A 15,330-nucleotide genomic window follows, 5' to 3' on the forward strand; every position below is an offset into this window, starting at 1 on the left:
TGTCCATTTTCATACATTCCCACAGTTTTTCCCAACCTTGATTCAGAAATATTTGAAAATTTCTGTATCATTTACAAGACCACTTTGATTTCTTAAAAATGAATTCTTTTTAAATGACATATGTCATGCCAAGTAAAATTTCCCTAGTCTTCCTGAAGGAATAATCATGAGTTGTATTACTCATACGGATAAAACTACACTTGGCATCTAAGGACATTTATGTAATTTCATCGTAGAGGAAAATGTGAAATCACAGTTTTCATGTTGGGTCTGTTGTCATTCTTTTTTATTCCTTGACTGCTCTTCTGATGACGTAGACTATATCATCATCCCTTTTAACCTCAGCCAATGGATAGTGATGCTATAGGCAAGAATGCCTGCGACACTCACCTGGGCCCACAATACTTGTGACTTAGCCCTGCGCCAATGTTATCAATGAACTGTCCCTTGTCACTATTATTGTTGTTGTTGTTGATGTTAACATATAACTGACATCACGTTGCATTAATTTCAGGTGTACAATGGAATGGTTCAATATTTGTATATATTGCAAACTGATCAGAGTAAGTTCAGTTAAATCCATCACAATATACAGTTACGAACTTCTTTCATGATGACAGTTGTGAAGCTCCCCTCTCCTAGCTACTTTCAAATCTACAACACAGTTTTGTTGGCTATAGTCACCATGCTGGACATGACAACCCTTTGACTTACTCATTTTATAACTGGAAATTTGCAGCTTTTGTCACTTTTGCCCATTTCACCCACTCCCCAAACCCTAGCTCAGACCACTACCAATCTGTTCTGCATATCCACAAGCTTGGTTTGGTTTGGTTTTGTCTTGTTTTTAAGATCCCACATATAAGTGAGATCATATGGGATTTGTGTCTCTTTGCCTGACTTATTTCAATGAGCACAATGCCTTCAAGGTCCACCCATTCTGTCACAAATGCCAAGATTTCATTCATTAGTATGGCTAAATTATATACCATTACATATGTGTATGTATAAATATATACATATATATATATATATATATATATATATATATATGGCACAATTTCTTTTTTATTTTATTTTAATTCAAGTATAGTGAACATACGATGTTACGTTACTTTCAGGTGTACAATATAGGGATTCAACACTTCCATACATCACCCAGTGCAGCACACATTCTTTATCCATTCATCCACTGATGAAAATCTAGGTTGTTTCCATGTTTTGACTATTGTAATTACGCTGCCATGAAATGGAGGTGTGCATACCTTTTTGAACATGGGTTTTTGTTTTCTTCAGATAAATGCTTACAAGTAGAATTGCTGTATCATATGGTGGTTCTATTTTTAATGTGTCAAGAAACTTCCACACTGTTTCCACAGTGGCTGCAATTTCCATTTTCACCAACAATGCACAGGGTTCCCTTTTCTCCACATCCCACCAACACTTGCTGTTTCTTATCTTTTGGACCATTCCAAGAGGCGTGAGGTGATATCTCATTGTGGTTCTGATTTTCCCTCGTGAGTACTGATGTTGAGCATCTTTTCATGCACTTGTTGGCCATCTGTATGTCTTTGGCAAAACTTCTATTCAGATCATCTGTCCATTGTTTAGTCAGATCATTTGTTTGTTTGTTTGTTGCTATTGAGTTGTATGAGTTATTTATATATTTGGAATATTTACCGCTTATCAGATATATGATTTGCAAATATTCTCTGCCATTCAGGAAGTTGACTTTTCCTTTTGTTGTTGGTTTCCTTTGGTGTGCAGAAGTTTTTAGTTTAAGGTAGACATGTTTATTTTTGCTTTTGTTTCCTTGCTTTTGGTGTCAAATTCTAAAACTCATTGCCAAGACCAATGTTTTCTTCTAGGAGTTTTATGGCTTCGGGTCCTACATTCAAGCCTTTAATCCATTTTGAGTTAATTTTTGCCTATGGTATAAGATAGTAGTCCTGTTTCATTCTTTTGCATATGGCTGTCCAGTTTACTCAATACCATTTATTGAAGAAACCATTCTTTCCTTGTTGTATATTCTTGCCTCCTTTGTTGTAAGCTAATTAACCACATATCTTTGGGTTTATTCCTGGGTTCTCTATTCCGTTCCATTGATCTGTATGTTTTTTATGTCATTATCATACTTTTTTGATTACCATGGCTTTGTAATATACTTTGAAATCAAGGAGTATGATGCCTCTAGCTTTGTTCTTCTTTCTGTGATTGTTTTGTCTATTTGGCGTCTTTGTGATTCCATAAACGTTGTAGGAGTGTTTGTTCTATTTCTGTAAAAAATGCCACTGGAATTTTGATGGGGATTGCACTGAATCCACATATTTCTTTGGGTAGTATGGGCATATAGTATTCATTCCTCCAATCAACAAGCATGGCATATCTTTCCATTTCTTTGTGTCATCTTCAATTTTTTTCCAGAAACATCTGATAGTTTTCAGTGTACAGGTGTTTTGTCTCCTTGGTTAAATTTATTATTAGGTATTTTATTCCTGTTGTTGCAGTGGTAAATGGGATTGTTTCCTTAATTTCTCTTTCTGATTATTTGTTATTAGTGTATAGAGATGCAATCAATTTTTATATATTGACTTTATGTCCTGCTGCATTCATTAATTATAACAGATTTTTTCTTTTAAACAATTTCTTGAAATACAATGACATACAATAAACTAAACAGATTTAAAACACAAAATTTTCTGATCATACAAAAATTAATAGTGCATATTGCAACAGTCCATTTATATATATGTCAAGAAAGTGCACCAAAGTTTTTTTTCTTGTCTCTAACAATTACTTTATTTTTATTTTTTTAAATAATTTTTGTTTTGTTATATCAGGCACCATAGAGTACATCCCCAGTTTTTGATGCAATGTTCCATGATTCATTATTTGCATATAACATGCACAAAAGTTTTAAGATTTTGTTATGGAATTGTAAAAACTGTAATAAACCAGAAACCTCTGTTTTCTTATTTCTGATGGTGATGTGGGATAATAAGCCTAATTCAGGTGGATGTTGTTAGGAATAAATACAGTGTTTGGAAATAGTTGCTGTCTATTAAGTCTTTCATGGGTAAGGAGCAAATGTACATATATGTATGTGTGCATTTGTACATTATTTCATACAAATACACTCTTACACATGTATGAACAACACACACACAGTAATCCCATCTTTTATGTTGAAAGGAAATTTGAAAGAAATTTGGAGAGGATAGAAATCAAAAGAGTGAATATTTAAATTAGCATGAAATTAAAAGGATGTAGAAATTTAGACAGAAAGACTTAAAGTAGAAATGGCAAACGTAATTTAATTTTTGAAAGATTCCTTTATTTTAGAGAGAGAGAAAGCTCTAGTGGGAGGGGCAGAGGGAGAGGGAGAAAGAACTTCAAGCAGACTCCCTGCTGCACAAAGCCCTATGTGGGGCTCAATCCCACCACCTAAGATCATGATCTGAGCCAAAACCAAGAGTCTGATGCTTAACCCACTTCACCACTCAGTCGCCCCATGAACTTAATTTTAGTAATGAATTACTTTTTCTAATGTTAATGCACAAAGGGCTCAAAGTCAGAATTTATATTTAAAACTGAAGTCACAGGACCCCTAACTGGCTCAGTCAGTGGAGCATGCAACTCTTAACCTCAGGGTAGAAAATTCAAACCCCACATTGGACATAGAGATTACTTATTAAATAAATAAATAAATAAATAAATAAATAAATAAATAAATAAATAAAATCACATTTATATGTTAGCAATGGGGAATTCACTTTTTCTATTCCACTTAAGCAATGGAGCATTAGCTCAAATTGAATCTACTTTGTTTTTTTTTTTTCCTTCCATTTAAACTTGAATTTCAACACAAAATGTCCTTACCCAAGAGAAGAGAAATGAATTAATTCGGAGACCAAAATTTGCTTTCCTCCAAAACAATTTTATTGGATAAATACCTGTATTTCATTCTTATTTCTGCTGTAACTAGAGGCTTCAAGAAACAAATTTATGCTCCTACAATTTTGGAGTTCAGAAGCCTGAAATAAGTCTCAATGGGCTAAAATGAAACTGTCTGCAGGTCCTGGGTCCTTCTGGATGCTCCAAGAAAAACTCTGCTCTCTTGTCTATTGTAGTTTCTAGTGACAACAAGCATTCTTTGGCTCATTGCCCTTCTTCATCTTCAAAGGCAGCAATGTGCCATCTTCACATCTCTCTGATCCAACTATTCTGCCTTCCTCGCTCACATTCAGAGGACCATGATGATTACATTAGTTCCAAATGCATAATCTTTGCCAATCTTAGTTTAAGTTCAGATGGTTAGCAGCCTTATTCCATTTGCTACCTTAAACCCCTCATATATATATATATATATATATATATATATATATATATATATATATATATATATATATATATATATAAACATAGTCAAAGTTTCTAGGGATTGGAATGTGGATGACTTCAGGAGGCTCTTATTCTGCCTACTAGAAAGTCTTTTGTCGGGTACCTTGGTGGCCTAGACAGTTAAACATCTGCCTCTTGATTTGGGCTCGGGTCATGATCTCAGTGTCCTGAGATTGAGCCCCTGCATCAGACATCATACTGGACGTGGAGCCTGCTTACTCCCCCTGGCTCCCACAAACTCTCTCTCTTTAAAATAAAAAAAAAAAGTCTTTTCCAAAAGTATATCATTTCAGGCCACTCAAGGGTCCTTATATAAAATAAATAAACACACTCCAATGTTTATTACAGCATTATCCTCAATAGCTAAAATATGGGAAGAGCCCAAACATCCATCAACTGATGAATGGATAAAGAAGATGTGGTATACATCACAATGGGATATTACTCAGACATTAAAGAATGAAATCTTGCCATCTGCAACAACGTGGATGGAACTAGAGAGTATTATACTAAGTGAAATAAGTCAGTCATAGAAAGAAAAATACCATATTTCGCTTGTATGTGGAATTTTAGAAACAAAACAGATAAACACAGGGGAAGGGAAGGAAAAATAAAATAGATAAAAACAGAGAGGAGAAAAACCACAAAAGACTCTTAACTCTAGGAAACAAACTGAGGGTTGCTGGAGGAGAGGTGGGTGGGGGGATGGGGTAACTGAGTGATGGGCATTAAGGAGGGCACTTGATGTAATAAGCCCTATGTGCTGTACAAAACTGATGAATCACTAAATTCTACCTCTGAAACTAATAATACACTATATGTTAACTACTTAAAATTAAATTTAAAAAAATCTTGAAAGAAAAAAATAAATACAAATAAAATACTTTTTTTTTGCTCAGGACATTTTATTTATTATTATTATTATTATTAATTATTAATTCAAAGGCAAAGCTAATTAGTGGCGGAAGTGGAACTTCAGAATGAGAACTTTCTCTCCCCAAGGAGAGAATTTATTTATTCCCCTTCTATACCATGCATGTTTATGCACTTTGAATTCAATAGCCAAGAACGTCTAAGGGTGGTGGTTTTTTCTGAGCTGCCCCGTGGTGCCCTGTGGTTAGAAGCAATACATGGCTACTGGATTGTCTTTTTTCACATAGCCAGATAGACCTGACTTCTAGGCCATGAAAGGAGCTAAGTTATAAAGCAAGTCCTAATTGCCTTCTGGTCTCCATAACGTTGAAGATGGTGGGTGTAGTATCAGCATTCAAAAAACACTTCTATCTTTGTGAAACAAACAAACACACACACACACACACACACACAGAATTTCTCACAACCCCTAGAATGACTGGATATACTAGTCATTCAACATTTTATGCAAACACGATTTTTTTTTGTGAAGAGCACCTACAACCACCTGCACCTTACTCTATCACAGGACGACAGCCTTGCTACTCAAAGAGTGGTGCACAGACCATAACCTGCAGCATCAACGTCACTCAGGATCTTCTTAGAAACACTGAACTCCTGGGCCCACCAGCACCTGCTAAAGCAGAATCTGCATTTAAACCAGAATCCTAGGTGATCCACATGCACTTTGATGTTGGAGAAGTGCTGGCCTAGAGTGCATCATCTCACACTCTCAATATGACCTATGAGGCAGAGTCTCTACTTGTTTTGGGAGCTGTCCTGCTCATTGGAGGTGTTTAACAACATCTCTTAGATAGTGCCAGATATGCCCAGGGGAAAGGACCACCTCTGGTTGGGACCACTGGCACAGAGGTTGAAAACTGGGAGCATCCTGAGAGAATACAATTAGCAGCCATCCCTTTCTGCAGTGATAACTTTGAGAAGCTCACTAAATTCTTCAAGCCCCATTTCTTCATAGGGAATGGAGTTCACTCTAGTGCTTCCTCACAGAATGAACTTTTATAAAAATTAAATAAGGCAACTCCTATAAGGTGCTAAACTTGGACCATAGGGCATAAAATATCTCTTACATTGAACAAATATTTTATTTTATTTTTTATTTTTTAAAGATTTATTTATTTATTTTTATTTATTTATTTATTTATTTATTTATTTATTTATTTATTTATTCGACAGAGATAGAGACAGCCAGTGAGAGAGGGAACACAAGCAGGGGGAGTGGGAGAGGAAGAAGCAGGCTCATAGCGGAGTAGCCTGATGTGGGGCTCGATCCCATAATGCCAGGATCACGCCCTGAGCCGAAGGCAGACACTTAACTGCTGTGCCACCCGGGTGCCCCTGAACAAGTATTTTATAGTGATATTTTAAGTCATAGCCCTGAATTTGTGACAGAAGTCTGAAATTCCTAATTGTTTTGGCAAAATTGTCATGAAGCTAAGGAGTGTAGAGTCCAGGGTTTTATATTAAAGGAATAAACATCATTTTTTTTTTGAGAAAGGGAGAAGTAACTTTTTAGAGATATCAGGGGTTGTGTCTCCATCACAAGTCAATGCTCTGAAGAACCCAAGGGATTTAGTCAAGACAGATTCCTCAGCCTTAAAAAGGAGATGTTCATTGAACATTACATCAAAAACAAATGATGTGCTATGTGTTGGCTAATTGAATTTAAATTTAAAAATTAAAACAAAAAAAAAAGAGAGAGAAAATGTTCACTCGGGAGTGGGATAAAGGGCTGGGAGTTGAGATCTCTGAAAGGCAGATGGAGTCATAGAAAAAGAGTAAGAAAATCTGACTTCACCTGGTTTGTCACCTGGTCTTCTGGGAAGAAATTCAACAGGAAAAATTTTCTTTCTGTCCACACTAGTGTCCTACAGGGAAATCATGTGCCTACAGGTGGGAGGAACAAGAGTTAAATTACCCTAATGAGCAGACTGAACCAGCTGTAAATACTCCTCTGTTGCAGTCCCACAGCACAGGCAACCTCGGGCTGGACAAGACCTGGTCATCTCTTGTGCAGTCCTCAGTCTGGATGGGGCACTGAAGTCTGACCCATTCCTGCTCTCTCGTCTGGGGACAGAGCTCCGTCCTCCATCATGTACCAACCAGACAGGTATTTTAATGTCCATGTAAAGACCTTCCTCTCAGAGACCCCATCTAGATGAGTTTTACTGCCCAGCAGGGACTGCAGGAGAAGGTCAAGAGAATGAAAGTCAAGAGCATTTACCTGAGGTCACCTGAGGGCCAGTCCAGCCCAATCCAGAGCTGAGAGTTTGCTGTGGCTGTTTGCTGGCTTGATTACGAAATGTATTGATTGAATCATTTATGTATGTATGATGGTAAAAATAGACGTGAATTTTGAACTCAGAAATGCAAGGTTCAAACTTACCTACTAAATGATAATAATAGAAACCCGATTAGACAGGGGATGGGAAGCATGAAAGAAGAACATGAGAGCAAGGATTTTTGCACTTAACCAGAGTAGAAAAGTCAAGTATTAGCTCTGGAGGGATATGCAGTCAAGTGAGGACAAGCCTTGTCTCTTTTAAGATGGGACATATTAGACTATATTTCCATACCGAGGAAAAAATCCAGACAAAAGAATTCTCGCAGGTACTTCCCTGCAAGAGCAGTACATGAAACCTACGTATCACAGTGCCTCCTCTCCTTGAGTGTTCACATGAAATTTTTAAAATATGTTATGTGAAAAGGGTGTGCTAATGAGCTTCCTTTCCTACTACCTCAGTACCTGTGAGCCTGAACATGGTCAGGGTTAGCTAGCCACACACTCTCTGTTGAAAATTGTCTGTGGGAGTCCTTGTGGTTTGCATAGTGGGTTTTATTCCTGTTTTTTATTATGTTCTTCCAAAGAATTGCTGTTTATTTCACGAATTTAGCTACTTGCTATTTTGCTTTTTTATGTATGTGTAGAGAGAATGTGCGAGAGTGTATGAATTTTGTGGTAAAATCTGTGAGATAGTCATAATATATTTCCTCCATTGATTTTCTAGAACTGAATGTCATCTTAATACCCTTTACTTGTGAATACCTGCTTTCCGAAACATAAAGTGAATGTCCTTCTTCATCCTTATTGTTCACAAATTGCCCATTATACATATTTCCAACTAGTGTTCACATCTCTGTAGTCCTTATTGTTCCTGTGGACTTTTATGATTGGATCTATTTCTAAAATAAAATGCCATCACTTGGAAAGGATTCTTCTTTATGTTTCACCAAGAATCACCTTTACCTTCCATAAACACACTGGTCCCATATCTCTTTATGTGACACGACACTAAAACTTTAGATACTACTTCTCTCCACATTAAAAGACTTTTCAAATTCTTTTATTCCCAAGTCCTTGGCAATCTTATTTGTATTTGGACCATGTCAATTTCATTAATTTATTACTCTTTTAAATCTTTTTGTTCAGAATTTGGTTTTGGGTCTTCTTTCAAGTTCTTTTCAGATAGTCATTTTGAGCCACTCTGCTTAACTTCAGTGCATTTTCACTGTTCTTTCTTCAAAAGGCTCCATTACTTTTAAAACTATTCTGTGTTATACACACTTACACATTCACACACCTCCAATGGACTGTACGAAAAGACACCTGTGCATATCATAAGTTCTCTTTACGTTCTGACACAATCTTTTATTCTAGCTTTTCTCCCCCCTCCCAGTCCTTCTGACTCAAGGACACCTTCTACATGTCCCTTTACTCAACCAGTGTGATGCTGACTCATTATTTCAGCACCTGCATGACATTACAGGGTGTGGCTGTGCCATTTACACTTCTGATAATCTTTCTTTTTTTCTTATTAAATTATGATTTTATCAATGCTACAAAAATCTTCAAATAGTTAAACCTATGTTTCACAACCAGAGGTGATATTGTCTCCAGGGAACATTGAGCAATGAAGACATTTTGGGCTGTCACTCCGGGAGGGGTGCGTGGAGGCCGGGGATGTTCCAAACATCCTACAATACACAGGACACAGCCCAGCACAGAGAAGGTTCTGGCCCAGAACATTCGTAGTTCAGAGACTGAGAAATTGGGAGTTAAAGAATATCTGTATTTTTTAAATATTTTTTTAAAGTAGTCTCTACACCCAACATGGGGCTTGAATTTGACACCAAGCTCAAGAGTCCCATGCTTTACTGACTGAGCCAACGGGGTGCCCCAAAGATTATCTGTATTTTTAATATTTGTAATTGTCTTCAGAGCCTCCCCAAGACATTTTAACACTTCACAATTCTGACAACAAAATTAGAAAGTACCCCTCTGCCATTTGTTGAAAAGTTCCAACCCCAGTCGATGTGACAGCCCTGTGAATGTTTTCTGAGTGATGGGTGTGATAGAGATTTTTTGCTGAGTTTTTAAACTATTAGTGGGCTCAAACGAAGATTCCTACATTTGATCACCATGTTTATTTGCCTATTATTATTATATGTTCACATATTATCTGTCTATTTACCTATAATTATCAGCATTTCAAATAATTTTTATGAGTCACAGTTTCTCTAATGACTTTTAGCTAAATATTTTTTACTATCAACTACTTTTAAATTTTCATTAGTTAAATATATCTATCTTCTTACTTTTAAGATTTCTGCCTTAATTATGATGGTTTGCACACCTGTGGGCTTTATATGTAGGTTTCTAGATGTTCATCCAAAATGGAATGGTTACTCCAAAACTGAGGGATTACTCCTGATTTTTGTGAGATGTGTGAGATACAGAACCACTGCACTTACTTCCACATAGAAAGCTATTTGTGCCAAGTCCCATCAACATTCCAGTCTTTTCCAACTGAATTGAAATGCAAATTTGTCTTGTATTAAATACCCACATATTCACTGTTGCTGGGAATGCAAGCTGGTACCGCCACTCTGGAAAACAGTACAGAGGTTCCTCAAGATGTTAAAAATAGAGTTACCCTATGATCCAGCAATTGCGCTACTGGGTATTTACATCAAAGATACAGATGTAGTGAAAAGAAGGGGGACCTGGACCCTTATGTTCATATCAGCAATGTCCACAATAGCCAAAGTGTGGAAAGAGCTGAGATGTTCTTCAACGGATGAATGGATAAAGAAAATGTGGTTTACATATAAAATGGAATATTACTCAGCCATCAGAAAAGATGAATATCTACCATTTACATTGGCATGGACAGAACTAGAGGGTATTATGCTGAGTAAAATAAGTCAAGCAAAGAAAGACAATTATCACATGGTTTCACTCATATGTGGAACATAAGGAATAGTGCAGAGGACAATAGGGGAAGGGAGGAAAAGCTGAGGGGGAAGAAATCAGAGAGGGAGACAAACTATATGAGACTCTGGACTCCAGGAAACAAACTGAGGGTTGTGGAAGGGGAAGTGGGTGGGGGAATGGGGTAACCTGGTGATGGGCATCAAGGAGGGCACATGATGTAATGAGCACTAAGTGTTATAAGCAACTAATGAATCATTGAACATTATATCAAAAACTAATTTGATACATTGGCTAATTGAATTTAAATAAAAAAGAAAATATTTTTTTTTAAAAAAGTAAAATCATGGAACACTACATCAAAAACTAATGATGTACTGTATGGACTATCATAACCTAATAATAAAAAAAAGAGTAAAATATAAATAAATAAACATAAATATCCATATGTAATAAGACCTAATTCCTAATTCATTCAACAAATACTAAAAGGACATCTGTTGTGTTCCAGAAATTTCTAAGAACATTCTATGTTTTACTCTTCTATTTCAAATTCTTGGGGAATTTTATCATTCATCCATGTTGATTTTGTGAAATTACTACTCCTGTAGATCCCGTTTCAGTTAGTTCTCTAAACTCCCTTCAATGTTGTTGAATATAATTGTACTGAAACTGCTTTCTTTAACCTGTTTTTACTTCCTCTGTCATTCTATGCATTTCATAATGTCTCATTTTCTTAAATTTGTTTCTATATAAGTGCATATACAGCCACACCCATAAAGAAAAAGATGAACAACACAGGTGAAGTCCCTGCTCCTTTGGTCCTTGTGTCAGAGTGACAGACAAGAGAGCAGTGAGATAAATGTGAGTACAAGATAATGACTTGGATAAGTCACATGAAGAATATTCAGAGTAAAAAGGTGATTGACATGGGGTGTTTAGGATTTCACAGAGTCTGTGGGGGGAGGCTTTCGCATGTTGGACAAGGACCAGACCATGAGTACTTGAGTTTGTCAGACTTGTCAAGAAAGTGACTAAAATACAAAGCCCATCCCATTACCCCTGGTGATGGGTATTAAGGAGGGCACGGAATGGAATAGACTGGTGATGGGTAGTAAGGAGGGCACGTATTGCATGGTGCACTGGGTGTTATATACGCAAGTAATGAATCATGGAACTTTACATCAAAAACTAGGGATGTACCGTATGGTGACTAACACAATATTAAAAAAAAAAAAAAACCCAAAGCCCAAGAATGTCAAATAAACAAAAAAAACAAAAAAAGATGTCACATAAGAAAAATAATAAAAGCGTTTACCTCATCCTCTATTGGACCAAATAAAAACCAATTGGTCAAATAAATATGGAATAGGCACAGAAAAAAACAGGTCTTCTGCTATCTGCTCTCTGGTAATAAAAACACCTAATTTTGTGAAGTGTTGATTGATTCTCTTTACTCATTTTTCTCTTGTGATGTTCAGTGAAGTCTGTAAGGTGTTTTACGTCATAGAGATGTCACTACTTTTGTCTTTTGGACAATTTATGTTTGCTCTTTTATTATTTTGGGTGGGTATAAATGGGATAAAGCCAGGATTGGATGTCACCAGCGGCATGGAAGCTTTCCTTCCTTGCAGTCTCCAGGACAACTGAGCTTATTAGATCATTTTACTCTTTATGTCCATGTCATTTCTACCTCCCTCCATCTCTCTTTCCCTCTCTCTTTCTCTCCATTTATTGAACACAATTATTTGTGTTTCCTTATGTGCAGATTGGAAAGTGGCCACCCCAAAATGGATCCCTAAGATAATTTGTCCCTGGGAAGCTATGAATAGGAATTTCTGGGAACTATTTCTACATTCCTTATGGGAAAGTTAATTTGATGTATATGCATTCATATCTTATACAGTGTGTTGGAGCAGATGGGGGAGAGGTGAGAAGGACATAGAAGTAACACACACAAGGAGGACATGGTGTGCTGTGTTCTGTGTATGTGACAGTGTGTGTGTGTGTGTGTGTGTGTATGTGTGTGTGTGTGTGTGCACATGCATGCATGCACCTTGATGAGTGAAAGCAGTCCTCAGAGTAGGGATACACAGGATCCTCTATTCTAAGATACCCTTATAATACACCGTCCAGACTTAATCAACAGATGATACTAAGGCAGGATGTTCAGTTGACAGGACATTATTGCAACCAGAGTCATAAAGTGCAAGAGGTACATAGTGTGGACGAGGAAGTCCCTGTGTCTTGAACGTTAAGCAGCTATGAGGTCACACGGTTCTACGAAATTCACTGCCACCACCTCCCATCACTCTCCTTCTTGTCCATTTACCTCAACACACTGGCTTCCTTCTGAGCCTTGATTTTCTGACAGAAGCTCTTCCTCATGGCCTTTGAACCAGTGTTTCCCTCTGCCAGGAAGACCTCCTGTCTTCCACCCTCTCTTGCTTGAGGTCTCAGTTCAAATGTCACCTTCTTAGCCAGTCTTGACTGAACACCCAACCTAACACACTACCCACTCTCTCTTTTAACCTGCTTCAGCTTTCTTCATAGTATCTGTCCAGGGGACAGATATCTATATCCACTTCTATCCTATGATCATCATTGAATTAGAGGGACTTTTGCTCTTTAGCACCCTCTAATTTATGACTAAGAATTTCCAAAACAGGTCGACACTCTATATATTCCTCAAATGCTTCAAATGACTTCTTATTCAAACTGTACAATGACTGAACTTTTGGGGATATATCTGATGTTGGTATGGAAATTGCTAAACAGAGAGGACATCGAGATCTCCTCAAGGGGCTCAGATCCATTCACAAAATACTGAAATGAGTTTCTTGACTGGAAAATATACATTGTAGCATTTTCAGAATCTGAGTAATGTGCATTTGTGTGAAAATTTGTCCTATTATTTTCCCCTGTGCTGGTAGTCACCTCCACCATATGGACACAGGAAACTATACAAGAATTTCAGAGTTTCTTCTTCTGGGATTTTCAGAGGAACCAGAACTGCAGCCCCTCATATTTGGGCTTTTCCTCATCATGTACCTGATCACTGTGTTTGGAAACCTGCTCCTCATCCTGGCCGTCAGCTCTGACTCCCACCTCCACACCCCCATGTACTTCTTCCTGGCCAAACTGTCCTTTGTAGACATCTGTGTCACCTCTACCATCATCCCCAAAATGCTGTGGAACATCCAGACTCAAAGCAAAGTGATCACTTATGAAGACTGTGTCAGCCAGATGTATTTTTTCATACTGTTTACAGTATTAGACAACTTCCTTCTGGCTGTGATGGCTTATGACCGCTTTGTGGCCATCTGTCACCCCCTAAACTATATAGCCATCATGAATCCACAGATCTGTGGACTGCTGGTTCTGGTGTCCTGGATCATGAGTGTTCTGCATTCCTTGTTACACACCTCAATGGTGCTACGGCTGTCCTTCTGTACAGTCATAAAAATCCCCCATTTTTTCTGTGAACTCAATCAGATGATACAACTCACATGTTCTGACAATTTTCTTAATAACATGGTGATATATTTTGCAGCTATGTTGCTGGTTGGTGGTCCCTTCCTTGGGATCCTTTACTCTTACTCTAAGATAGTTTCCTCCATACTTGGGATCTCATCAGCTCAGGGCAAGTATAAAGCTTTTTCCACCTGTGCATCTCACCTCTCAGTTGTCCTCTTATTTTATTGTACCAGCCTAGGAGTGTACCTTAGCTCTGCTGCTACCCAGACCTCCCACTCAAGTGCAGTGACCTCGGTAATGTACACGGTGGTCATGCCCATGCTGAACCCCTTCATCTACAGCCTGAGGAACACAGACATAAAGAGGGCTCTGATGAGATTCTCTGGGAGGGCAGCTCTAAAAGGGCCAATTGTCCTGGGGCTGAAGATGTGCACAGGATTACAGAGCCCATAGCTTGAGCCAAATATTGACTTTTTTATCAGATTCTGGAAGTAGAACATGATTCTGGGAATTTCTATTTTTTTAATTATTTTTCCCTCTCTGTATAATTTATGTAACTTACTTTATTAAGCTTTGTGATATCTCTGATATCCAAGAGGTTTTCCCTTTCCCATTTTCCTACTCTCAATGGTATTCCTAACCTCACATGTGAAATATTTGGAAATTCTCACTTATTCAAAGGACTACATGATCTGTTAAAAGTTATTTCTTCTTAAATAAAATACATTGTAGTATTATTTCTTATGTTTGACTGAATATTACTCCTGTGGAAAATACACTCTTGGTCACCACAACTATTTTATAACAGAGAAAAATCTGAGGCTGTGCTTTACTTTTCTGAAGATCATTCCTCTGTCTATCGCTACCTTCACTGCTCTTCCTGAGAATGCAGACTTTGACGTACTGGTGGTTCTAGCTGCTCATGGGGATTTTTCTACACATTAGGATCCTGTTGTTACACAGCTTGTGTCCACCATGCCTGCCATAGTCACTGGCAAAAGAAATAACAATAAAATACATGTCTCCAAGTGGAATCTACACAGAAAGACAAATATGGAAAATATTGATTGACATAATAAGACCTTAGAATCACACTTGACTTTAAGGATGATGAAGCAGAATATTAAATCATACATTTATTTCTATGCAGAATATTTCTTTCTTAGCCACTTCATCTACTCATTGACTTATGGAATATCAGGATCCATTTGTAAGGTATATTCATTAAGATGAATGACTGGTGGCATGTTTGGGGTTTAGTTAAATTATTTTCTGGTTTCTGATTGAAAATTTCTAGTGCTACATAC

The 15,330-nt window shown here is 37.4% G+C and overlaps 1 protein-coding gene across 1 annotated transcript; it reads left to right on the forward strand.

Annotated features, from left to right (window-relative positions):
- Window positions 1–13,486: 13,486 nt before the first annotated feature.
- Window positions 13,487–14,476, forward strand: LOC123792301 (olfactory receptor-like protein OLF4). Its single transcript, XM_045797471.2, has one exon. It carries the CDS (start codon window positions 13,493–13,495, stop codon window positions 14,474–14,476), a length of 984 nt encoding a protein of 327 aa, XP_045653427.2. The 5' UTR covers window positions 13,487–13,492.
- Window positions 14,477–15,330: the final 854 nt, after the last annotated feature.

Source organism: Ursus americanus, chromosome 14, assembly GCF_024610735.1.
Source record: "Ursus americanus isolate L20-20 chromosome 14, mUrsAme1.1.p, whole genome shotgun sequence".
Classification (NCBI taxonomy): domain Eukaryota; kingdom Metazoa; phylum Chordata; class Mammalia; order Carnivora; family Ursidae; genus Ursus; species Ursus americanus.

What these genes read in the sequence shown, in the direction of transcription:
- LOC123792301 (XM_045797471.2), top strand. Translation starts at nt 13,493, where the DNA reads ATGGACACAGGAAACTATACAAGAATTTCAGAGTTTCTTCTTCTGGGA.